The sequence below is a fragment of the Entamoeba histolytica genome, genomic scaffold, assembly GCF_000208925.1.
Source record: "Entamoeba histolytica HM-1:IMSS scf_1104750519029 genomic scaffold, whole genome shotgun sequence".
Taxonomy (NCBI): Eukaryota; Evosea; order Mastigamoebida; family Endamoebidae; genus Entamoeba; species Entamoeba histolytica.
This window is the reverse complement of record NW_001914936.1, coordinates 34,534-61,582: the sequence shown is the minus strand read 5'-3', so window position 1 is coordinate 61,582 and position 27,049 is coordinate 34,534. Positions and strand designations below refer to the sequence as shown.

Here is a 27,049-nt window from a genome sequence, read left to right as displayed (position 1 = left end):
TTTTTCTTTGCTAATTTTCGTACCCAAGAAAAAGAAGTAGTAGTAGAAATAAAGAAATTATTGACGAATACATCAAAAAATGGAAATATCATCAAATAAATGGATATTTCAGAAGATGGTTTGAGTCAAAAGGAGTAGATAAAACTACTACAGTGAAAGCATGGAAATCAATATTAAGAAAAATGCATTTCTCAAATTAACTAAAATGCAAGATGGAACAATATTTTGTTTGTATAGAAAAACAAAAATAATGAAAAATGAAAGACTAAAATACTAAACACTTTGTAAAGACAAGATAACAACAGTACAACACATTCTAATATCTGTATTTATCATAAAAAACCACAAATAGAAAAACATGACAATATTGGCATAATAATATTGATTAATAAGAAAATATACATGAAATAACCAATATAAAAAAACCCATATGAAACAATGTTCAAATATAAAGACATCACAATGATATGAACAAACAAATAATGCATAAAAATGAATGACAATATCACAAAATACCAGACATATATGTAATAGATAAAAAGAACAAAACTAGTCTATTATTTGATATGACTATTGTGGCTGATCACAATATTAATTGAGTGTAAATGAAGAAAAGAAATAAGTATAAAGAATTAAAGAATATTCCATTGAAAATAGAAAAATTAAAAGATGTCAGAATAATACCAGTAGTAATCTCAATAAATGGATTAATAAATAAAGAAAGTATTAGATTAATTAAAGAATTAAAAATTGAGATTGACAACGAGAAAGAAGTAAAAAACCTTGTCATAAAAAACATGATAGATGTTATTGAATACTGCTTCAATCACAACCAAACATATTCTGTAGAATTACAAGAAGATGAAGACTCATTGACGGGATTAGTCTCCCCTGAACCATTAACAATAGAAACTAATCATATTAATACTTAATTAATTGCTTATTTTTTTGGATATGTGGATAGACTATTACATACATAATCATTGATATACTGAGTAGCAACAAGATTAGCTTTAGTTTATATTCAAACGAAACTAACCTATTATGAAAACATTTAATAGTACCAATTTTATTTGATTTAAACCAACTAAAAGAATAGTCTTACAAGACGTACTCAACCAACAAATATTATACCAATACAACTACAATAAACTGAATGAATAGAAAAGTTATTTGAAAATTCTATTAACTAAAAATAAATGAAAGAGTTGAGTCATGACACAACTTAGTTTATTAAGAGAAGAAGAATCATAAACCATCACAAATTATTCTTAAAACATTAATTATTCTTATAAATTTTAGGTAATTCTTATGATGTTGAAATAATAATAACAATCAAATAATTCTAATCAAAAAAATTGAAACTATATAATGAATTTAATCAATCGCTTGATGTAATACTAACAATAAAAGTATATTTTAAATAATCATTGTACAAGGAGTTTAAAGAAAGAATATAAAAAAAGATAAACCTCAATTTAATAAAAAAAAAAAAAAAAAAGAAATCAATTATGATTAACCTTATTTTTTAGGTTTTTCATCATGTTGAGAAGTGAGTGAATCAGTTTCTTCAACACGCTTTATTTCTATTGAAATATTGTTTTTCAATCATGCTCGATTTAAACTATTTTTCATTTAAGTTGCTGCCTGACTTTTATTTTGATTTTAATGAGTAATATAATATTTCTCATTCTTTATATTGTTGTTTTAAGGAGAGTATATCCATAACTTACTGTTATAGCTCATCTCCTTTTACCTTCGACACCCCTTAAAGAAATGCTATTCCTTGATAATGTCCTTATGTTTAATTTTTGTGCAACAATATCAATTATATATGCGTCTTCTTTAATAAATGATAATTCTTAATACATAATACCTCCTTAGTAAATAATAATCCTTATAATTAATAATGAATAACAATACACGTTAATGAAGAACAATACACGTTAATGAATAACAATACACGTTAATGAATAATAATCTTTTATAATAATCACTTCTAATAAATATTAATAATAATAAACAGTTAGTGTTGAATAGATATTATCTCACCAAAGGCACGTCATGACCAGACGATAACTGGGAGATTCGAAGCATGGGATTATTTTAGGGTTTCATGTGGTGTCTCTGACGTGCCATCTTCGAATCTGATAAACCTCAATTTAATACATCAAACCCTAAAAAAATGAAAAAAGAGAAAAAGAAAAAATGATTTTTGGTTTTTATAATAAAACAACTGAATAATAATACAAATAAGAATGAACGAAGAAATTCCTGGTACTATTGAACGAATTGATTTAGAAAATTTTATGTGCCATAGACATCTTCAATTAGACCTTTGTTCACAAGTTAATTTTATAGTAGGAGAAAATGGGAGTGGAAAATCAGCAATATTAGTAGCATTAGCTATTTGTTTTGGAGCGAAAGCCACATTTACGAATAGAGGGAAACGAGTAAGTGATATAGTAAAAAATGGAGAAACTCATTGTAAAGTTTCTGTGTATTTAAGAAATCGAGGAGAAGGGGCAATGGATAAAGAAAAATATGGAGATACAATCATAATTGAAAGGAAAATATCAAAAGACGGAGGAAGTAGTTATAAAATCTATTCAATGAATTCAGGAGAAAAACCAAGAGTTGTTGGACATAAAAGTTCAGATGTTAATGAAATTTTGGATCATTTTAATATTCCTATTGACAATCCATGTATTCTTCTTATGCAAGATACATCAAAAACATTTTTAACGGCAACACGAGCAGAAGATAAATATAAATTTTTTTTAGAAGCAACACAACTTGATATGATAAAAGAAAGTTATAAACAAGCAGAACATTCGTGTAGTAAAGCAAAAAAAACAAAACAAGATAAAAAAGAACAAATACCACAAATGGAAAGAGAAATTGAAAGATTAAAAGGAATAATGGAAGATGGAAAAGGAATAAAACAAATTAAAAAGAAAATAGAAGTATTAAAAAGAGAAGAGATATGGGCAAAATATAGAGACCAAAAAAAAAAGGTAGAAGATATTCAACAAATAATAGAAGAAAAAGAAAATAAATTAAATGAATTAAAAGAAGAACGAATAGAAGAAAAAATAGAAGAATTAAAAGAAGAATTAAAAACAGCAAATGAAGAATTAATGAAAAAAGAAGAAGAAATAACAGAAATTGAAAAAAAGAAAGGAATAGAAAATGAGAAAATGAAAAATATAAATAAAGAAAAAGGAGAAAATAAAGTAATAATAGATGATTATAATCAAAGAATTGAGACAATAAAAAAAAGAATAACATTATTAAAAAATAGTATTGAAGAATCAAAAAATCATGATCAAAAAGATACAGAACGTGCTAAACAACAAAAAGAAGAAAAAATAAAAACAATTAATAAAGAAATAGAATCACTAAAAAGAAAAGAAGAATTAATTAAAGATGAATTAAATCCATTAGAAAAAGAATTTACAGTTAAAGTACAATCATTAAATGGATATGGTGATGATATTAAACATATTCAAAATGATATTAAAGCATTTGAAAATGAAAAAGATAAATTAGAAATGCAAAAACGAGATAAAATGACAATTTATCATCCAAATATGCCAAGAATGATTAAAACAATTGAACAAACAACATTTGAATATCAAATTGAAGGACCAATAGGAGAATATATTCAATTAAAAGATAATAAATGGAATCATGCAGTAGAAAATTGTATAAAAAAATCAACATTAGCATCATTTGTTGTTAGAACAGAAAATGATAAAAAAAAGTTAAGAGAAATAGCAAAAAAAATAAATTTTGATATTCAAATTTATGTTTATAATATCAAATTTGGGAATCAAAAATATGACATTAAAAAACAAAATTATTTAACATTACTTAATGTTATTACAATTTCTAGTCCTGTTATTTTTAATATTCTTATTGACCATATTAATATTGATACTATTGCTGTTGCTAATACTTTTAATGATGGAAAAGAATTAATGAAACTTGGTGCAAAATTTATTTATCTTTCAAATGGTAGTTTTATGCAAAAATCAGGTAAAACTGAAGCATATTTTCCTTATAGATTACCTAGTAGAGCAATTTATGGAGGTCAAAATATTGAAGATTCAATTCAATTAATTGAACAACAAATTAAAACTTCTAAAATGGATTTACAAGGAAAAGTTGAATTAAAAAATCAAGCTAAAAAAGAAAAAGAAGCTTTACTTATTCAATTAAATGAATTAAAAAGAAATTTAAGAGAAGCTGAAAGAAATACAAGACTTGTTGAAAGTAAAAAAAAAGAAACTGAAAATATAATAATAAAAGAACCAGAAGATATTAAAGAAATGGAAATGAATTTATCAATTTCAAAAAATAAATTAAATGAATTATTAGAAGAAGTTAAAAATCAAAAAACAAAAACTAATGAATTAATTAAAAGAGAAGAATTTCAAAAAATTGAATATCAAAAAATTTGTTCATTAAAAACACAAATTGAAAATGAATCAAAAAAACAAAAAGTTTTACTTGTAAATATCAGAAAACAAATTGATGAAATTAATGAAAATAAAATTGATTTAATTAAACAAAGAAAAGAATTCCAAATTGAAATTCAACACCAAAATGAATTATTAATTGAAGAACAACAACAATTACAAGAAATTACTATTCTTTCTTCTGAATTTGAAAAAATTGAAACTTCAAAAAGTGTTGAAAGTATTGTTAATGAACGTATTAAATTAGAAAAAAAACAACAACAAATTAATTTAGAAAATGTTAATTATGATGAAGTTGAAAATGAACTTGAAAGAAAACAACATCAATTAGATGGTTTAACAGATCAAATTAATTCAATTGAAACTTTACAAACAAAATTAGAAATTGAATTAGAAAGAAGAAAAAGAAAATATACTGAATTACTTAAAGTAACTGCAACAAAAACTATGCTGTTGTTTAATCAATACCTTGAAAAAAAACCTGGTTGTAAAGGTAAAATTAAACTTGACCATTCTAAAAGAATTCTTGACGTAGAAGTTTCTATTGATAATGATTCTGAAAGAAGTGCTAAAACTCTTTCTGGTGGTGAACGTAGTTATTCTACTGTTTGTTTATTACTTGCATTATGGAATGTAGTTGATTGCCCTTTTAGAGCAATGGATGAATTTGATGTTTATATGGATTCTATGGCTCGAAAAGTCGCTATACAAACATTAATGGAAACAACAAAATCACAAAATAAAAGACAATATATTTTTATTACACCTCATAATTTAGATGGTGTTGTGTCTAATGATAATGTAAAAGTTTTTAAAATTAAACGACCTGATAGAGATCAAAAATAATTATTGTGTTATCAATAACAAATATTAAATTTTATTGATTGATAGTTTATTATAATTTTTTTGTTTTTGATTCTTTCTTCTCTTCTTTTTTTCTGTTTATTTCATTTGAATAACAATAATTCTTTGTATTGAAAATAAATTGTGTAAGTTAGGATATTCTGTTCCATTAATTTCTTTATTCTCTTTCATTTCATATACTCTCATTGGTTCCCATATATAACTCTTTTTATACCTTGAATTCCATATACACACTGAATCATCTCCACAAATAAATAAACAATTCTTATTATTATTTACTCCTTTTAATGATTTATTTAAGGAAGTTTGTTTAGGTAAAAACCGTATAAACTCTTGTTTATTTTTCTTTTTCATTGAAAAAATAAAATGTTGTGGGTCTCTTGGATACTTGAATGGTGACATTAATGGATAATGAAGATATATCCCAAAGATTGTATCAAATTCATCAATGACAATGACATAAAGATTTTCTTTTTTTAAAATACATTGAAGAAACCTATCTTGATCTTCTCCGTCTGTGTCACTATCAAAAACCAATTGACTAGTTGTTAATTCTGACCATTGTAGTAATTGTGAAAAAGGGTCTTTTCTCAAAGGAAAACTATGTACCTTTCCCATAACAATACAAAATAAAAAGTAATTAAAAAACCTATAATAATTTTATATAACAAAAGAATATTTTTTTATTTTATAACATAAATAAAAAACAAAACAAAAATTAAATTGTTATTTTATTTTTAATCAAGAAGAGTAACCATATTTTCTATTCAGTTATAACAGTGAATTACAAGAGGTCACACCCTCCTTTCTTTTTACCTTTTCCTCCTACTTTAGTTTTTCTCACAGCTTCATCAAAAAGTTCAGCAACACCTTTGTTTTGAAGAGCAGAACATTCACAATAACCAGCAGCCTTAATTTTTTTCATAAGTTGTTGAGACTCTTCTTTTGAAATTAAAGTTTTACCTTCCATTTGAAGTTTACTTTTAACATCTTCAGAATCACGAAGATCAGTCTTTGTTGCTGCTAATAAAAATGGAGCATTTGGACAAAAATGTTTAATTTCAGGTAACCATCGTTGAGAAATATTTCCAAAAGAACTTCTTGAATCAATTGAAAAACAAATAATAAGAATATTTGTATTTGGATAACTCATTGGTCTCAAACGGTCCTATAATTAAGTTAAACTCTTTTGTTTTATCATTTTAAATTGAAATTATTAACAAACATATTCTTCTTGTCCTGCTGTATCCCAAATACTCATTGTTACTTGTTCTCCATCTACAGTTTGAAGACGTGAAAAATTATCAAATACAGTTGGAATATAGTCTTGTGGAAATTGGTTATTAACAAAAGTACTACATAAAGCAGTCTATCATTTATTAATTCATTTCTTTTTTTCAGATGAATTAACCTTATAATTTTAACAAACTTTACCAACAGCACCATCTCCTACCATTACAATTTTGACAGTTCTTCTTTCCGCCATAATGAATGAAATGAATTACTAGTCTGATCTCGTTTTTTTCTTCTTTTTTTATTTATTTTTAAATCATCTATTTGTATAGTTTTTTTTATTAATTTTTTATTATTTCTTTTTATAGTCTTGACCTTCCAAAAACCACAGATAATTCTAATGGGTTATTTCCCCTTTTTTTCTTATTCTTTCTCCCTTTTTTTTCTTATTCTTTTCCCCTTTTTATATAGAAATATTTTTAAAAGTAAAAAAATTCAATAATTTTTTGGGTTAGATGCTGTAATACCCATGTATTAGCTTTTTTTTTTAGTGTTGGCTTTATTTAACTCACTTAAAAATATAATTCCAAGAAATTTGTCTTCTTTTAAGTAATACCTTAATTCTTTTAATTCGTGTTTAAAAATGAGTAGTGTCAATTTGGAACTTAATTTTTTCGATTTATTAGTTAAAATAGAGAATTTCAGAATATTCTTTGCTATTTATTGAATTTAAACAACTTAATAAAGTTTATAATAAAAAATTATATCCATTTTAATAAAATGAACATCCTTGAAGTTGAATTTATACTAAACTTCAATATAGCTTTTAAATTCCAATTTTTCAAATAAGAAGTACATTTAACATAAGGTAATTTGAAATGAACAACAATTTAAAAATAGTGTTTACTTATTTCAATTTTAACCTTCCTTTTAAATTGGTTGATTGTCTAAAGCAAAATAATTTCAAAAGTAATAAAGAAGAATAATAAAAAGAAATTAATATTATACAAAATAGGTTTTGAAATATATGAAAATTTCTTGAGTAGTTTAAGAAAACATGAGCAAAGCAGGACCAAACCAAACCATTGTTGATGAAGATGAAGAAGTTCAAGAAAAAAAGTCAACTAGTTCTTCCTCAAGTAATTCTGGTGATCAATATGGACAATTAGAAACTTCAGACCCAAGTGAACAAGAAGCTGAAGACGATTATGGAACTTTTGAACCAAAAGAATGGCATGAAGAATTCCTAGAATTATTACCAAAACTTGCACATGGTGAAAAAGTTGACAAGAAATGTTTTGAAGGAGAATTAGTTATTCCAACCATTGAAGAAGAAAAGAAAATTAAACTTGGAGATTATATTAGAGAACGTGTTATGGAAGTTGATAAAAAAGGAGGTGAGGCTAATGTATTTGAAGAAGAAGAAAAACCCAAAAAAGAAACAATTGTTGAAGAACAAGGAAGGTTATTGAAAGAATTCCATCAAAAAGCTGATGAAATGAGTGAAGATGATGATTTGTTAATAACAAAACAAAAACCAGAGCCAATAAATGTTGATGAAGAATTAGAACAATTAGATGATAATGCAAAACAATATTGGACTAAGTCAGATAATCCTGACGACGAATTTTTAAAGAAATATATTCTTGAAAAGAAATGGGAAGAAATAGAAGACGGTAAAGAGGATGTAGATTTGGATGAAGATCAAAAAGCAGTTGATGCAGAAGACGATTTTGAAGCTGAACAAAGGCTTGGAATTGTTTCATATGGAAGAACTGTTAAAGACTCACTTCGTAAAGAACACAACAAAAGAAAAGAACAACGAGAACGTAGAAAAGCAAAGAAAGAAGAAGAAAAAAGAAAAGCAATGGCAGTCACTGCTGAACAAAAGAAAGAACAAAAGAAAAAGATTGAAGAAAGAATCAAGGAATTACAAAAAGATGCTGGTGTAAGTTTTGACCAACACTTTATGGATGAAGATTTTGATGAAAGCAAATATGATGAAATGATGGAAAAACAATTTGGTGATGATTATTATAATCAAGAAGATGATGGCATTGAAGCCTTAAGAGCAGAAATTGCAGGAGAAATGAAAAAAGAGGGTCAAATGGAAGAAGAAAATCCAATGGAAGAAGAAAATGAAGAAGAAGATCAAGAGATAAAAATAAATAATAAATCTGAAAAGAAAAGAAATAAAAAAGATAAGTTAGATTCTATCTCTGTTGAACGATCAGATGGAACTAAAGAACGTGTTGACATTTCACATTTACGAGGAAAAGATAAAAAATTAGATAAAATGATTGATGATTATTATGGAATGGATTTTGAAGATATTGTAAATGGAGAAAAAACAAGATTTCCTTATATTAATGTACCAAAGGATGATTCTGGACTAACTGCATATGATATTCTCTGTTTAGATGATAAAGAATTAAATCAAATGTTATCACTTAAAAGATTAGCTCCATATGATGAACGAAAAATTACTCAAGCTGAAAAAGAAAGGATTCAACGAATGAAAGAATCTTTATATGAGGATGGTAAAAAACCTCGACTTAATAATAAACATTCTAGTCATGGTTCTACAACGAAATTTGAAAAGAAATCAGAGAAAAAAGTTAATAAAAAGGAGAATAAATTTAATGATAAACAAACGAGAAAAGGAGATAAATTCTCAAAAAAAAAGTTTAAAGAAAATAAAAAGGTTAGAAAGGAACAATGAAAAAAAAACTTAATTGATTGATTTTTTAAATCAATTCATAGATTTGTAAACGAAAGAAAAAGCAATAACAAAGAGTTGCATCATAATTTGATTTTATGAACAAAGAACCAAAAGAAATACTAAAAGTTCTTTAATTCAAAGAGGATAAATATAGATGATAACAACTTCTTTTAATAATAAGACTTGTATGAAATAATAGTGAACTGTCAGGAATTTACATAAACCATTAAAAGATCTTTGAGTCTTCCACGTCACTCAAAACATTTAAACTGACTCGTTTTAATTATTTGTTGTTTAATGGCTACAATTAATTTTAACATTCATTACATAACATATTTCGGACAAGACTTATATGTTTGTTTCAATGACAGTGAATGCGTTCCAATGAATTGGACAAATGGACATATGTGGGTTGGCAAAAAAACTATCAATGGACCAACTCATCTTGAATGGTATTATCTTGTAAAGGTTCATAATAAAATACAGAGAATAGAAGAAGTTCATGGACTTCGTGAATATAATTTTAATGGAAATAGTGCTTCTGTTAGAGATTGGTGGTATTATCCAGAATTAACTTATGTTACTGATACTTCAGATGAACAAGGAGTTATTAATAAACAAGGGTTAGATGAAAAAACACTTAAAGCAAAGAAAGAAGCCGAAGAGAAAGCAAAGAAAGAAGCCGAAGAGAAAGCAAAGAAAGAAGCCGAAGAGAAAGCAAAGAAAGAAGCCGAAGAGAAAGCAAAGAAAGAAGCCGAAGAGAAAGCAAAGAAAGAAGCAGAAGAGAAAGCAAAGAAAGAAGCAGAAGAGAAAGCAAAGAAAGAAGCAGAAGAGAAAGCAAAGAAAGAAGCAGAAGAGAAAGCTAGAAAAGAAAAGTCTGAGAAAGAAAAACAAGAACGGTTAAAACAACTTCCAAGCTTAGATGAAAGTGTTGGATTTTATCCAGTTCAAAGAAGCAAGGGAAGTCCATCATCATCAGATAGGTCATCAGAACGGTCATCAGAAAGAAATGAAAGTAATAGATTAAAACGTTCTTCTCAAATTCAGGAGCAAATAAGAAAATACGAAGAGCTTGCAAAAAGTTCACAAGAAGATGCTCAAAAGAGTATAAGACATACGTCTTCTTCAAAAAGAGTATCAAAAACTTTTGGTAAATAATTAAATAATTTTTATTAAAAAGAATAGCATTATTGAAATATCATCTAACAAAAAAATAAGAAACAAGCAATTAATTAAGTATTAATAGGATTAGTTTCTATTGTTAATGGTTCAGGGGAGACTAATCCCGTCAATGAGTCTCCATCTTCTTCTAGCAGCTCTACAGAGTATGTTTGGTTGTGATAGAAGCAGTATTCAATAACATCTATCATGTTTTTAATTACAATGTTTTTTACTTCTTTCTCGATGTCAATCTCAATTTTTATTTCTTTAATTAATTTATTACTTTCTTTATTTATTAATCCATTTATTGAGATTACTACTGGATTTATTTTGTCATCTTTTAGTTTTTCTATTTTCATTAGAATATTCTTTAATTCTTTATACTTATTTCTTTTCTTCATTTACACTCAATTAATATTGTTATCAGCCACAATAGTCATATCAAATAATAGACTAGTTTTGTTCTTTTTATCTATTACATATGTCTGGTATTTTGTGATATTGTCATTCATTTTTATGCATTATTTGTTTGTTCCATATCATTGTGATGTCTTTATATTTGAACATTGTTTCATATGGGTTTTTTTATATTGGTTATTTCATGTATATTTTCTTATTAATCAATATTATTATGCCAATATTGTCATGTTTTTCTATTTGTGGTTTTTTATGATAAATACAGATATTAGAATGTGTTGTACTGTTGTTATCTTGTCTTTACAAAGTGTTTAGTATTTTAGTCTTTCATTTTTCATTATTTTTGATTTTCTATACCCACAAAATATTGTTCCATCTTGCATTTTAGTTAAATGGAGAAATGCATTTTTTTTAATATTGATTGACTTCCATGCTTTCACTGTAGTAGTTTTAATCTACTCATTTTGACTCAAACCATCTTCTGAAATATCCATTTATTTGATGATATTTCCATTTCAATATGTAACTTATTATTTCTTTAATTTCATAGTGGATTATTCAAATTTCTTCACCACTTTGCGTCATTATTCTAATTTCATCAATATATAATGTGTGATTTGATTTTGGGAATTTCTCTTCGATGATTTGAGAAATTACATTCATCTGTATGATGAAGAGTAGATTTGATAAGGAATCACCTTGTAAAATTTATCTATTTAATTTAATACATCACAGTATATTCATTATATTTATAATTGATGAATATCTTCCATCTAGTCATCATACTTTCAATAATGTCAATGATGACACACTCATAATTAAAATACTTTAATGATTCAATAACCCATTCGTTGTTTACTGTGTCATATGTTTTCTTAATGTCATAATATGACTCAACATATTTTGGGTATTTCTCTTCTTTCTGCTGCTTCAACATATAACTATTAATTATTCCTTCTTTAGCAGCAAATGTAATATGAATAAAATTAAATAATTAAAAAGAAAATAATAAGATAAATAAATGAATAAAATATAGAATAAACGAAATGTAATATAAGATATGAAACAATAATATAGAATATTAAAAATAAGTAATGGTGAAGTTTTTCATTGTGAATAGTATGAAATTAGTAATAAAAAACAGAAAGTTGTATAATGAAGAAAAAGAAAAAGAAAAAATTGAAAAGAAGTAAAGAGTTTGAAAGAATGAAATAAAAATAGAAAATAGTTATAATTGTTGATGTTATTTCATTTATTACTGATGGTATATTTGGTTGTTTTCTTGATTTTTGGTGCATAGTAAGAATTTATAATGAAAAATTAAAAAATAAAAACAAACACGATTTGTAATACTGAGTTAATATAAAATATGAATTAATTGATGTATATAATCAATAGTTGATTAGTGAAATTTATTTTATAATTATAAGACGATTTGTGTTTTACTTTGATTGATGAATTAAATTGATAATACTTATTCATTTTGTTAATTTTAATTTTTAATCTGGTTATAAAGTAACTGATATAAAAAGATAATAGAATAATGATAAATAATAACTTTATTGGTTGTTGTCTGACACAAATGAAATAAAAATATTTATCATATCGTTTTAATTAGAGATATTGTTATAAATATATTCTTTGTTTATTATTATTCTAGTTATTATGTACAATCAGTATTTTTATTATTAGCGATTCTTTCTTTTGTTTTTTATCTTCATATTTTCATGTTAGTGTATTTTATTACATACACAAATTTGTTATAAATATTTATCCTATTACCATGTATTTTATTATTATCATTTCTTATGTTAATATATTTATATCTATTTGTATTGAATATTATCTATTTTTTATATTTATTCATTTAATTTGTTTGTTTGTTTTTTCTTTATTTGATTTATTTATTTTTAAACAGTTCTTCATTTCACAACAAACTAAAAGATAAATGTCTAATAAATAAAGAAATGGATAAGATGGTTAAACAAATAAAAGAGTAAATAGATAAATTAAAACAATTAAAAGAAAAGAACAAAAATAGAATAAGTAGAATTAATAAAAAACGATTAATATTTTAAAATTCTTATTCATTAGAATCTAATGAAATTATAATAAAGTAATATTATATTATATACATTCATTTATTGACAATATTTCATGAAATAATGTAAATAGACTATTGAATAAATAAGTATTTAAATATGATTTTGAATGTTAAACTCATTATAATTGAACTTTATAATTTTATTCATCATATTTTAATTACAAACAATGTGTTTAATATAATATTCTAATATAAATACAATAAATAATGTGTTTGAATTAATGAAACAATTAATATAAAAGAATACGAAATAATGATAATATTAATTTATTGAATAAATATTTATATTCATACGTTTTAAAGACACAGAATCTATTATATTCATTATTTTCAAATGATTATTATGAGAAAGTTGATAATAATAGAGTTGGATAAAATAAATATAAATAACTGCTTTTATTATTTAAATCGGCAAATTAATAATATTATTGTTTCAATCTAGGATTGTCATTTAATTTTTAATATTAACAAAACTTAATAATCAAAATAAATAATATATTGGGAATATTTCATTCATTTCTTAATGAGTATTGATAATAATATAAATTGTTCATATCTCAGAGAAACTATTTTTATGTCAATCATGTTGTCAAATATAAAGAGTTCAGTTATAATAAATATATACGAGTTAAGACAATAAATAGAGAATATCTCTTTAATATTATTCTTGAAATAATAAAGAACTCCACTTGATTAAAATGTCTACATGCACAATTTATAAATGCAATGGATAAACTTATTGATGGTAATTTGAGTAATATATTATTAATAAAAGAGTATTTAAATACACCAATAGGTATTAAAATGGAAAGAAAATGTAACAGTTAATTATAAGATATACATTGAAATAATAGACAGTTTAAAGAATGATGAAAAAACAAAAGACAAACTTGATATAAAAATTTAACTAAAGAAAATCAGTTTTCCAAAACTGAATTTAGATCAGATGATAACAGTATTGAATAACTACACTCTTTCAATAACATAAACACATTTTATTATGTATTTTCTTCATAAAGAGAAAAAATTATATGAAGAAAGTATTTCAAAATGTATTGATTGATTTGATTCTAATAATCTTATGAGTCATAATATAAATTTGATTGTAAGAAGAATCAGTGTATTGAAGTTATATGTTCAAAATGAATAGAAATAAACACAATAAACCAAGTCTTGATTATTAATGGAATAATCACAGCAATCCTCTAATGGAAGATAGATGATTAATTAGTATTTAGGTTAATAAAATAAATATAAATCAATGAATAATATGTAAATAATTATGATAATAATGAACACTATGAATAAAATATTAACAATATGAGTTAATGAAATTGTTTATGTTTGAATTTTCATAATAATATATTTCTATAAAAGAAATATGATAAATTAATAATCGAGAAGAACAAAATGCACATAGGAATGAAAATGGAAAATAAATAAAGTTAGTACTGAAGATGACATTGTTATTTAATGTATTTTATAAATAATTAAATTATAATTGTATTGATGAATTTCAACAAAATATGAAAATATTATAATAAATGAATTGATATATTAATTACTTTAAATAAATAATAAGAAATGAAAATATTAAAAGAGATAAATCAATTATTTATTATTATTATTATTTTCTAAAATATAATTATTTAAATGGAAGAAAATAAACAAAATAAACTAGTGATAATATTTATAAATTAGAGTTTATTGAACATTTCATGAATAAAATACAATATAACATTTCATTATTAACATTTTGTATTTTATTCTTTATTGTCATTTTTGAATATAAGTTTTCTTCATAAACTAATATTATTAATATATTTTTATCATTTCTTTATAACTTCATTTTAACACACTGAGTATTAAAAATCGATTCAATAATGAAGTTATTTTATGTAATATTGAACAAAATAATGAAAGAGTAAAATTCACACCACGAAGAAATAAACTGATAATTAAATAATAGATAAACAAATGATTAATTGTAAAATACATATTTTATAATAAAAAATAATAATATTATAATGATTTATTTAAAATATTTAATAATGTTCAATATTTTTTATAATTTTTAATAAAAATTAGTTAATTAAGTGTTAATAACATTTTCATCTATTCTTCCTAGCTCAGGGGAGACTAATCCCGTCCCTTCGCTTATTAAAAAAGAGTAATCTCTTTGTTAAACCTATTCTTTAGGTTTATCTTGGAAAATGAGGAAAGCATTTCTTTGTTTTACTTCTTCTTATTAAGGTTTTTCAAACTTCTTCTGTTTATTTCTTCTTTTTAACCTTTTGTTTGTTTTCTACCTTAATTTTAAGGAATTTCATTTTTCTTATTTTATGAATGGGAGAAGGAATCATTTTATTACTACTGTATTACTTTGACTAATCTTCTTTTTAGTCTTACTTTGACTAATCTTCTCTTAGTCATACCCACACTTCAGTAGATTCTTATATTACATCCATGTAATATTCTACTGTATTCTCTTGCTGCACCCTTTGCACCATTCCCTAATACATTCCTAATTCAAAGGCACCGTCATAACCAGATAATAACTGGGAGAGTCGAAGTATGAATTTGTACTAGGGTTTGTGTGTGGTGTTTCAGACGTGCCACCTTCGATCTTATTTTTATATTTTTAATATAAAATAATATATAAAATATGATAACATTTAAATTTAATTTGAATTAAATAATGTAAATGATGATGCTTAGTTATATTCATTACATTATTTCAATTAATATGGATATGATAATTTTAATCTATTTTTATTCTTTCTCTTCTTGATTTCCATATTTTTATTTCAATTGATTTCTTTATTTTCATAATATGAAATTTAACTCTTATTTCATTTATTTCATTTAATTATTTTGTATTAATTTCATTTATTTTAATTTATTCATAATCTTTTTATCATTATTTATTTTTTCTTCATAATAAATAAAGAACAATGTTAAATTACAATCAACAACTTAACTAGAGTTGATAAAACTGTTAATATATCTATGTGAGGTTAATTGGAATAATTAAAATTATCATTATCATTTTTATTTAATAATTGAATATTTATACATAAAACGTTTCTTACAAATTTAACAATAACAATAAATAAATAAAAAGGGGGTAATTGTAGGTATGTAATTTTATTTTATAATTATTGCTAATTTATCAATCGATGTTAATTTAATTAACATGATAACATTTAAGAAATAATTTATATTTGAAATTATCGAAATAATGAATGATGTTTAATTTAATTTAGGATTAAAAACATGAAAAATAAATCAAATGCAATGTTAATGAAAATGGAAATTAATGCGATAGAAAAACTTAAGAAGAAAAGAAGATAAAAGAAAAAATGAATTAAATGAAAATAGTAATAAAATGATACTAAATCAAAAATAGGGGTAAATAAATGATAGGATAAATGAGTATTTAAACACAAACTAAGAAAGGTGTATTCATTAAAATGATCTACTTTATATTTCTATTTATTACTGTCTCATTTTCAAAGCAATGTTATGAATATACAGGGAGTCAAATAGATACTGTTGATGGTGCATTTGAATGTATTGAATCGTTGGACACTCTACCTGAACAAAATAAAGAAATAATAAACGGATTAAAAGTACGTTTGGAGGCATACGTATTTAAAGATATATTAAAGAATCCACCACAACCATCATTTTCAAATAATTATTATGAAAAAGTAGATGTTGATGCAGAATTAGATAAAATAAATACAGACACAATAAGTTTCTATGACTTCTATTTTCAAATTAAGAAACTTATTGTTTCAACAAGAGACATGCATTTAAGGTTTTATGTAAATGATGAATTGTCAGACAATTGGAACAAAGATTTGCTATATTTCTATTATTTCCTTCCTTTTAATATTACCATTGACAGAAATAAGAAAATGTATTTAATTCCAAAAGATGTTTTTAAGGGAGTTTCAGTTGACGTTCCACAAAAAATAATAGATAACAAAGACGTGGCTATTAAAACAATAAATGGAGAAGATCCATTTAATATTATTCGTGAATTTGGAAAAGAGTATATTGGATTGAAATGTCCACACGCACAATTTACATTGGCAAAATCAACAGAGTCTGATTACGCATTAACACAAGGACGACTAACTTCCCAACCATTACCAAAAAATTATTTGAACAAACAAATTTATATTGAGTGGGAAAATGGACAAAGTGATAATGTTAATTATTCAATTCTTAGACATAATTCAAGATATAAAGAAAACACAAAACAGATAGAAAATAATAATGAAGAAGAAAGTTTAAAATCAATAAACAGAACAATAGAATCGACTGAAAACGAAGAATTAAAAAACGAATATGGGTCACTAGTTGAACCTATATATTGTAGAGTTTCCGACAAAAAAGTGAATACTTTTGTATTGAAAGAGTTTATAAGTATGGACTCACTTAGTCGGTATAATGAAATAGTTTTAAATTGTATCAAATTATTTGACTCAAATGAATATCCAATTCAAGTAATCCTTCCAGAGAATGCTGGAGGAGAAGGAAGATCTGAACAATGGATAGAAAAGATATTTGCACCACATAATGATGTAAGAATGATAGTTTCAGCAAGGATTTCAACATGTACAGAAGCAATGTTGAAAACGGGGATTGAAGGAGATATATTATCTGACCCCAAAACATGTAATAAAAGGGGAAATCTGTTTGACGAAAAAGAGCTTAAAAAATGCATAGGAGTGAATCAAGAAGGTTTTTTAAATAAAATTGTGTGGTTTTTTAAAAGTGTAATTTGCAGATTTAAATTATATCCGTGGTATTTAAAACCAAAAACAATAAAATATGGAGATGTTGAACATATAATTACACAACCATCAATTGAAGTTTTTCAAGAAAATAAATTAATGAAAAATCCAAGAAAACCAACAGAAATAGTAGTTTATACAGACTCATATTGTTATTCTGCTTGTTCGATTTTGACAAAAGGATTAAAAGAATGGGGAAGTGCTATTCTTGTTGGATTTAATGGTGACCCTAATGGTAAGGATGAAGAATTTGAAGTAGGACAATCACCAACAGGAGTAGATGATATTGATGGTTTATGTGGCTCTGAATATAGTATTTTTAAATATGGATATTCACTTAGTTTAAGTTTCTTAGAATCATTTAGGTATAATTATAATTATGATGAAACTATTCCTAGAGAATTTCTGACAGATATGATAGATGAAAGGGTGAATATTTATCAATATTCAAATAATAACTTAGAAGAATTTGAAGAAGAAACATTGAAAATAGTTGATAAGTATAAAATAAAGTGTAATCCAAAGAATAAAAGATTGGTTAAAGTAGATAGTAACTGTGATAAAGAAATTAAAGTAGAACATGGACATGGAGGATATGAATGTGGGGATAATGGAGAATGGAGTACAAAATGTATAGTATCCTATTGTGATGACGGATATAAGTTTGACTATAATAATAACAAATGTGTTGAGGATATATGTGTTAATCCACCAAATCCAAGTAATGGAACACCACAAATGACAGTAAACATATTCATGATACTAATAGGAGTAATGGCTTTCCTTTAACTCTATAATTGAAGAGGTTTAACTTATAATTATATTTAATAGTTATTTTTAATAAAATAAATTTTGTATAATGAGAGAGTCTCATTAATATAAATGAACAAAAGTAATAACACTTGAAATTAGTAAACTTTTGATTGTATTTTGCTTATCCATAAAAACTGCCAAAACAACAATTTTATTAAAAACCATAAAGAGGTACTGGGTAATAAATATTTTATTTCCAATGATGAAAAATATAAATTAAATTGAAAATATTGTTATGACTTTAATCATATATTCTCCTGATCGTATTATTCTTTTGATATATACATATATGTTAATTAATTTTATGTTCTTTCTTTAATTCTTATTTTTGTGAATGTACTTACATACTTTGGTTTTAGAGAAAACGAAAATACTGAATGGTTTGTTTAGCATAACCGTATTCATATCGTTATTATTAAAGTGTTATAGATAATAACATATATTAAAGTGAAATAATTTAATCAACAATAAATATTTTAATACAGAAATTGTATTAATTTGTATAATACTTTTGTTTATTTGAACAAATCATGATTATTTCAATAATGATTTAGAATATATTTCACAGAGAAATCTATATAAAAATAAAGGTATTGAAATCACATTTTATTGGAATTGTTTTAATTTTTCTATACTTTTTCAAGAAATTGCTTCATTGGTCAACTTCCTGTCGTCAAATGAAAATAGTGAAAAAACAATAGGAAAATAAAGATGAAATTATGGTATCATATAATTAAAATATAAAATATTCAATTGATGATTATTGTATAAGTCATCTATTATCAATATAATTCAATGTAATTTCAATAAAAATAAATTGTTTTCATATGTAGACGTTATTTTTGTTGTCATGAAAAAATAAAGTTGAACATAAAAAATTGTATTGAGTCGTTTCTTCAGAAAAGTTTGGTAAAAAAAAGTAAAAGGGATGTGCAATAGTGATACCCCCTCTTAAAGTTCATTTCATTTAGTTTAATTTGTCTAATTATAACATGCAAAAAAATTATGTTATGACATGTATAAAAATAAATTATTAATTTGTATTCAAATTAGTAAACAATCAAAAATTGGTTTTTAAATTTGGAATGAGGTTATGTTTCCTGTTGATTTTTTTCAAAAAAGTGAGTTTCTTGCTTGCCATTTTTTAAATGATAAAATAAATGTAAACGAAAATATTATTGAATGACATATAATTTATTTTTATACTCATCACCAGTATTTAAAGGAGTTGTAAACAACTATCAATCAAGAGACAATGAAACAAACTAAGTTACTTATGATGGGACAAACAGGTCACGGTAAAAGTTCACTTGGTAATTTTATACTTAAAAAGAATGTGTTTAGTGTTAGCGCTAATCCTGATTCTCAAACAAATGAAACAAAAGGATGTTACGGAATAAGTGATAGAAGTGATATATTTGTTATTGACACTCCTGGTTTTAACGATTCCAAAGGTCAAGAAAGTCAAAGAGAATATATGAATCAAATGGTAGATTATATTAAAAAAGAAGGAGAAGGATTAAAAGGTATTGTTGTTGTATTACCTTTTCATGAGGATAAATTTTCAGAGGTTATTCAAATAATGATTAGAATAATAGCTAATACCTTCCCAATTATTGGCTTTTGGAAACATGTTTGTGTAGTATGGACAAAGTGCATGTGTTTTTACCCTCAAGCTGTGTTAGAAGAATCTATTCATATTAAACAATCATATTATAATGCAAAAATGATGGATTATATTAACCAAAAAACAGGAAGTGAACATATAACTTTCCCAATGTTTTTTGTAGACTCAAACCCATGTACAGGACAAGATAACTCTAGGTCAGAGAATGAAATTGAATCCCTTTTAAATTGGGCAAGAAAATTATCACCGATTGATGTTAACAAAGTTGAAAAGAGGGACATTGTCTATGAATCTGTTATTCTAGAAGAGGAAGATCAAGAAATAGTTATAAGTAAAACAGAAAAAGAATTAACAACTCAAATCAACCACTTGGTAAGAGAGAAGAGATTTCGTTACGATGAAGATGAACCAAGTTATTCAAATTGGGAAACTGTTAGTTCTACAACCAAAGTCAAAGAGTTCCCAAAACAAGTCACAGAATATATTTACAGAGATCCACCAAAAGAGGAAAAGAACAAAGAAAATAAAGAATTTGAAGATACCATGACTGGTTTAGGTGCTGCAATTGTTATTGGTGGTTGTATTGTCAAAGGCATAATTGACAATAACAGAAGAAAAAAAAAGTGGTCAAATTAAAAGAGGTTCTTTTCTTAACTTTTTTTAAGAAAAAGAATAAATTTTAATTCAATACTTTAAAACATGTTTTTGTTTTAGCAACCAAGTATTGTTAGGAAACACAAAGAACCAAAAAAAAAAAGAAATTCTAAAAATGTTAAAGAAAAATAATTATTTTATTTAACAAGTTTGATTGATAAATATTTATTTGTTCAAAAATCTATTTATTGATAATTTTTTATACAAAATCCAATTTGAATAATTTATTTCAATTATGCGACATTTTTACACATTTTTTAATATCTCTTGCTTTTTATTTTCTTACATAATTCATCATTGAGACTCGAATATTACATATAAGAAATACAGCAAAGAAAATGTAACCGAGACATATGCATTGATTCAATAATTATTGTCTAGCCATGACATTGAATTTATTAAAAAATGATAATACCCCCTATCCAATACTGCAATGTTACAACTATTTTTATTCTCTATTAGATGTTATTTGCTATTTTGAAAAATTTGTTACAGAAGATACCACAAAAAATATAGAAAAACAAATAACCAAAGAAGAAATTCATATCAACCAAGAAATATAAATGATAGAAGAATGAGTGAAAATAGGTATTATCTGTATGGACAGAGATACATGAATAATCACACTAATCATTACAATAAGAATTATAACCATAAATATCACAACATAGTTGATACAAATCATTTCACTCATCACTTCATTCATAATCATCGTCATAAACACTTTAATAATAATAACAACTTCAACAGAAATAAACAATATCAATAATAGAAAAACAAGTACCACAATAACACTCAAAGAAGGTACAAACAATATCAAAATAAGAAACAAAACAGAAATCAAAGAAAAGAAATCATTGAAATACAAAACAAAGAATATTGGAAAAGACTCTTTGAAGAAGAAATTAAAATATTTACACCACAAGAAGTAGAAGAAATAAAAAATACCAAGATTAAAGAATATACATCATCAACAATATGGAGGAGATGGTATTTTCTTGCACGAGAAAAAACCAAAACAAACAGAATGGAAGAAGAGACTATTAGTATGACGATGGAAGAAGACAATAAACAGTACAACCCAAATGAGATTAATGATAATAGAATATACAATAACTATGTAATGAGTATTGAAAGTGAAGAAGACGATGATAAAGATTCTACGAGAGTAGAAGCTAGGCTTGCTGAGGAGAAGAGGATGCTGGTAGAAAAGGAAGAAGAAGAAAACAATGAAAATTAGAAAAGAGTAAAAGAAATAGAGGAAAAAGTGGAGGAGGATATGAAAGAGAAAGAAGAAATGAAAAAGGAATTACAAATAAAAGACCAAACCATAAAAAAACTAACTAAGGATATTATGGCATTAAAGAAGAAGCATGAGAATGAAATAAATACAAAAAACTACGAGTGCGATAAAAAAATATTCAAATTCCATGCTGATTCTGAGAGGAAAAAGTCTGAAGTAAACAATTTAACACAACAATTGCTCTTTCTGAAAGATAAATTATCTAAATTAGAAAATAAAAATACACAGGAAGAAAAGAAGAAAGATGAGGTAAATTACAATATAACAGACTCATCTGAAACACAAATAGTAAATGAACTCTCCCCAATGTGGTAGTAGCTGATGAAATATCATCAAGTGAAGATGATCTTCCAAAAAAAGAAAGTTAATGCAGAATTTCATTGAAGAAATGGATATTCAGCATAAGAGGATCACTACATTTGAATTAGACAAGCAAAAAAAAAAACGGGGGAAGCAAACAGATAGAGAAGAAGAAATTTTAACACTTTATAAATGTTTTGCTTTGAAATTATTTGAAAGAAAATTAAGATGTCAACTTAAAGAAGAAATAATAGAAAGATTAATACATGAATTTGGAATTAAAATAAATGACATTAATGAATATAAAGAAATAATAAAGAAGACATTTAAAATAAAGAATGAAATTAAAAGAGAAATCAATAGAATAATGGAGGAAGAAATAATAAAACATCAATAGAAAGATAAAGAATTAAAAGAAATAATATCAAAAGTGAACAAGAAAGAAGAAATAGAAGAAGAGGAGGTAATGAAAATATTTAAAGAAGAAGAAATGAAATAACAAGAAGATGTACAATTTATTAACTATTATTATAATAAGAAGAAAGTACATCAAATAATTAATAATATTAATAAAAATGAAATAATAATCAATACATTAGATGAGTATTATCATTATATTAAAACGGTAGCTTCCACTATTAACATAATTAATAAAAATAAACAAGAAAGAAGTGGAAAGAAAAGTATAGAAAGAATAATACAATCAAAAATATGTAGATTAAGAGATTTACTCCATAATAAACAATATATGAAATTAAAAAGAATATTACATATTAAGAAATATGATATATACCATATTAAAGTAAAAACAAATGAACAAATAAACTATTATAAATACCTCCGAAAGATGAAAAGAATAGAAATAGAAACAAGAAAGAATAATTGGAAAAGAATAAGATTGAAATATAAAATGATGAAATATGGAAAAGACAACATCTAAATAAATCTAAAGAAGATGAATATCCAGATAATATCTCCACTATTAATTTCTGGAAATGAATCTATGAAACTAACACTAATATAGATTTCCTGAATATTAATTTATATGAAATATTAATTGAAAATAGAATTAATAATAGAATGGCTATAATCACTCCAAATTAATTAGACTGTGCTATTAAATTTACTGCTAACTGGAAAGTAAAATGAAAATGATAAAATACAAGGATTTTTGATTAAATATTTAGAACAACCAAAGAAATATTTAATAAAATTATTTAATGAATGGTTAAATAATCATAATGAAATACCTCCTCACTTTATTCAAGGAAGAACAATATTAATATATAAGAAATGAGATAATTTAGACAAAAAGAAATACAGACAAATAACTTGTTTAAATTGTTTGTTAAAAGTATATCCATCAATATTAAAGATGAAAATAGAAAGCCAATTGATGTTAAATCCAATTGAAAAACAATTATCATTAAATCAAATTTGATGTAAGAAATACGCATATGCATCAAAAGAGTGATTGTTATATAACACTATAATCCAACAATTATTAATAAAGACTAAATTGAAGTTGGTAGAAACATATTATGATATTTCCAAAGCATATGATAGTATTAACCATCAATGGATTAAATAATGTTTAATATATTTTAATATCCCACTAGTAGTAATTAATAGTATATTATATATATTAAATAATACATATCTTAATTTGTATTATAATCAAGAAAGTGTAGGTATGATTAATGTAGAAAGAGGAATAATACAAGGTGACAGCCTATCTCCACTTTTATTTGTATTATCTATTGACATACTATCTAAACAATTAGATAAACAAATAAACAAATTAAATATTAAAATGAATTGAGAAGAAAAACAAGTCAAGTTAAACCACATATTGTATATTGATGATTTAAAGATAATGACTAATAGCCTCGATGAAATGGAAAAAGCACACAAATTAACTAAAGAAATATTTAATGCAATATGATTAAAAATTAATGTAGAAAAGAGTGGGATAATGACTAATATTAATAGTCAAATAAATGGTGAACTAGATGAACTACCAAGAATAACTAATGATAATCCTTATAAATACCTTGGTATTGAAATAGGAGATAAAGTAAATATCAATAAATATTGTACAAGAATATTAAATGATGTATCTTCTATTTTATCATCATTAAACACTATGAAATATAGCATTCTCAATACAATAAAAAAGATTAATAGTGATATAATCTCCAAATTAAGATATGGATTTAGTATTGTCCCATTGAAACTAGGAGAATTGGAGAATATAGATAAACAAATAAGAAAATTCATTGATTCACCTCCAATTATACAGTAGAAATATCCCAAAAAGTAGATTATATGTTAAAATAAATGAAATGGGATTAGGATTAATGTCATCAAGAGATGAATATGGTAAAGAATTATTAAGAATATATTTAAAATAAAAATATCAAACACAGGAATAGGAGAAATGATAGAAATAATAAAAGAAAATCCAAATGGAATAATTAAAAGAATGAAGAAAGCATTTGGTAAGAATATTAATTTTAATGAATTAATGAATGTAATAGAATTAAATGAAAGAAAGCACAATGTAAAGGAAATATTTGAATTTGTAAATAATGAATTAAATGATAGATATTTAAATGAATGGAAAGAAAAGAAATGTGGTGAATATATAAGATGTGCAAATGGCACTTTCAATGATAAGAAATTAACAGTAGCCACTTGGAGGTCATTAAACATAAAAAGAAATGCATTCCTCCAAATAGTAAAGATGCAAGAAGGTGTAACTATGACAGGAAATATTAAATCTAAAATACTCCAAAATGATGATTTAAAATATTGTAAACATTGTCCTAACACAATAGCATCTATTAATCATATATTGTTAGGATGTCCTGTAATGAAAGAAGAATCAAATATTAAAACATGATTATGTAAACAAATATATAAACACTTATTAATTACCCATTTTAATGAATTTGATGCTATTGATTTTAATATTCCTCCTAAATGTATTAATAATGATGAAATGGTTATAACTTACAATAAAGATTTATTGGTTAGTGACCATTCATTCCATGCTAGAAGACCAGATATATATTATCAAAATATGAAAGAAAAGAAATGATATATTATAGATGTTGCTATATGTCAGGATAATAATTTAGAATTAAATTACATTCATAAAATAAATAAATACAAAGATTTACAAGAGAAAATAAGAAACAATAGAGAATTAATATATGTAGAAATAATACCTGTTATATTATCAATAAATGGTTTAATACATAAAGAGTCAGCAAGAAGATTAAAAGTACTGAAATTACAATTAGACTTTTCCAAAATCCTACGAACAATAATAATCAAAAATATGAAAGACTTAATGTTTTACACATTCAATTCTGGCAGCACATTAGAAGAAGTACAATCTAATGGGAGTATGTTATAAATGAACTCTATTACACCAATAGAGCATAGTGAAGAAACTTAAATAAACACTTCTCAATAATCATAAAATCCAATTGAGGATATATCTATTAATTGACCTTTTTTTTTTATTGTATGACATTGAATTTCTATGTATTGTTTGTTTTTCTTTACAAGACACAAAGGTTTTACACAATAGCCATGGCATTAAAATTTTCTTGTATTTCCTGAATTGGATAAAAAGATATAAATTGTATAATGTATAAAGTCAAAAGGCACATTACTTCCATCTGCATTTTATTTCCAATAAGTAAAAATATAAAAAATTGAATTAATATATTGGGAAAAGGTTAAAGTGTTGTCTTAATCTTTCAAATGTTTCATCAACTTTTTCAAAATCAAGAGTAACTGCTAGTTCTTTATGAATATCTGTTCCAAAAACATTTGCAGATAATTCCATAAGTCCACTTTCATTTAATTTAATTTTTAATTTAAAAGTTACACTTCCAGCTGGTCCTAAAGGAAATCCATTTATACTCATTGCTGTAACAAACTCTACACCAGGAGAACTAGTGTAGTTACCAGTACCTCTATAAATCCTAAAGTCAGCAACTTCTTGATTTTTTTTGTAAGTTTTAAACATCTTTGTTTTTTCACTTGTAGGTAATTGTTCTCCTTCACGAATAAGTACATAAAACCTTCCTTCATTTACTTCTATCCCAATAGACTTTGGTACTATTTCATATACTTTTTCTTCAACAATTGAACATTCAGATTTCAAATGTGATAAATATGCAGCTCCTTTTGCAACAGCAGTGAGTGAATCAAAGTTTATATCAGAAAAATTCTTTACGTCATATAGTTTTGCTATTTCGTCTCTTACTCTTTTTATCAAACAAGTTCCACCAACTAATAAAACCAATTGAACAGAGTTTCCTACAAAATCACTTTTTCCTGTAACTTCTTTTATTTTTGAAATAAGTCTTTTATATAATCCTTTCTTTTCACAAAGCTCTTCAAATTCTTTCCTTGAAACACTTAAACCAATGTCTAGATCATCATTATTATCTTCTCCTAATATATGACTTAAATTTATTTCGCAATCTACATTTCTACTTAGTTCAATTTTAACTCGTTCAGCTTCCTTCTTTAATTTG

The 27,049-nt window shown here is 24.5% G+C and overlaps 8 protein-coding genes across 8 annotated transcripts in view, besides 7 other annotated features; 5 read left to right on the top strand and 3 right to left on the bottom strand.

Annotated features, from left to right (window-relative positions):
- The first annotated feature begins 25 nt into the window (after positions 1 to 25).
- Positions 26 to 942: a repeat region.
- A 542-nt stretch (positions 943 to 1,484) lies between these two features.
- Positions 1,485 to 2,149: a repeat region.
- Positions 2,150 to 2,258: 109 nt separating this feature from the next.
- On the top strand, positions 2,259 to 5,330 carry EHI_180450 (structural maintenance of chromosomes protein; the record flags this gene model as incomplete). The annotated part of the gene is made up of 1 exon (XM_648722.1): positions 2,259 to 5,330. The coding sequence occupies one exon, from the start codon at positions 2,259 to 2,261 to the stop codon at positions 5,328 to 5,330; it is 3,072 nt and encodes a 1,023-aa protein (XP_653814.1).
- A 96-nt stretch (positions 5,331 to 5,426) lies between these two features.
- EHI_180440 (uncharacterized protein) lies at positions 5,427 to 5,966 on the bottom strand (the record flags this gene model as incomplete). The annotated part of the gene is made up of 1 exon (XM_648721.1): positions 5,427 to 5,966. The coding sequence occupies one exon, from the start codon at positions 5,964 to 5,966 to the stop codon at positions 5,427 to 5,429; it is 540 nt and encodes a 179-aa protein (XP_653813.1).
- Positions 5,967 to 6,132: 166 nt separating this feature from the next.
- EHI_180430 (Rho family GTPase) lies at positions 6,133 to 6,834 on the bottom strand (the record flags this gene model as incomplete). The annotated part of the gene is made up of 3 exons (XM_648720.1): positions 6,133 to 6,516; positions 6,574 to 6,717; positions 6,778 to 6,834. The coding sequence occupies 3 exons, from the start codon at positions 6,832 to 6,834 to the stop codon at positions 6,133 to 6,135; spliced, it is 585 nt and encodes a 194-aa protein (XP_653812.1).
- Positions 6,835 to 7,638: 804 nt separating this feature from the next.
- EHI_180420 (uncharacterized protein) lies at positions 7,639 to 9,303 on the top strand (the record flags this gene model as incomplete). The annotated part of the gene is made up of 1 exon (XM_648719.1): positions 7,639 to 9,303. The coding sequence occupies one exon, from the start codon at positions 7,639 to 7,641 to the stop codon at positions 9,301 to 9,303; it is 1,665 nt and encodes a 554-aa protein (XP_653811.1).
- Positions 9,304 to 9,600: 297 nt separating this feature from the next.
- EHI_180410 (uncharacterized protein) lies at positions 9,601 to 10,461 on the top strand (the record flags this gene model as incomplete). Its single annotated transcript, XM_648718.1, has 1 exon — positions 9,601 to 10,461. The coding sequence occupies one exon, from the start codon at positions 9,601 to 9,603 to the stop codon at positions 10,459 to 10,461; it is 861 nt and encodes a 286-aa protein (XP_653810.1).
- A 61-nt stretch (positions 10,462 to 10,522) lies between these two features.
- Positions 10,523 to 11,397: a repeat region.
- Positions 11,388 to 11,848: a repeat region.
- Positions 11,849 to 15,062: 3,214 nt separating this feature from the next.
- Positions 15,063 to 15,610: a repeat region.
- Positions 15,611 to 16,458: 848 nt separating this feature from the next.
- On the top strand, positions 16,459 to 18,582 carry EHI_180400 (uncharacterized protein; the record flags this gene model as incomplete). The annotated part of the gene is made up of 1 exon (XM_648726.1): positions 16,459 to 18,582. The coding sequence occupies one exon, from the start codon at positions 16,459 to 16,461 to the stop codon at positions 18,580 to 18,582; it is 2,124 nt and encodes a 707-aa protein (XP_653818.1).
- A 1,279-nt stretch (positions 18,583 to 19,861) lies between these two features.
- Positions 19,862 to 20,869, top strand: EHI_180390 (AIG1 family protein, putative; the record flags this gene model as incomplete). Its single annotated transcript, XM_648725.1, has 1 exon — positions 19,862 to 20,869. The coding sequence occupies one exon, from the start codon at positions 19,862 to 19,864 to the stop codon at positions 20,867 to 20,869; it is 1,008 nt and encodes a 335-aa protein (XP_653817.1).
- Positions 20,870 to 21,376: 507 nt separating this feature from the next.
- Positions 21,377 to 26,022: a repeat region.
- Positions 26,015 to 26,138: a repeat region.
- An 85-nt stretch (positions 26,139 to 26,223) lies between these two features.
- The window catches only part of EHI_180380 (heat shock protein 70, putative), a gene marked incomplete at both ends in the record, with an annotated part of 1,681 nt that continues 855 nt past the window's right edge, over positions 26,224 to 27,049 (bottom strand). Inside the window, one exon of the mRNA XM_001913697.1 lies at positions 26,224 to 26,977. Coding sequence (XP_001913732.1) covers positions 26,224 to 26,977 — 754 coding nt within the window. The remainder of the gene's footprint in view (positions 26,978 to 27,049) is intronic.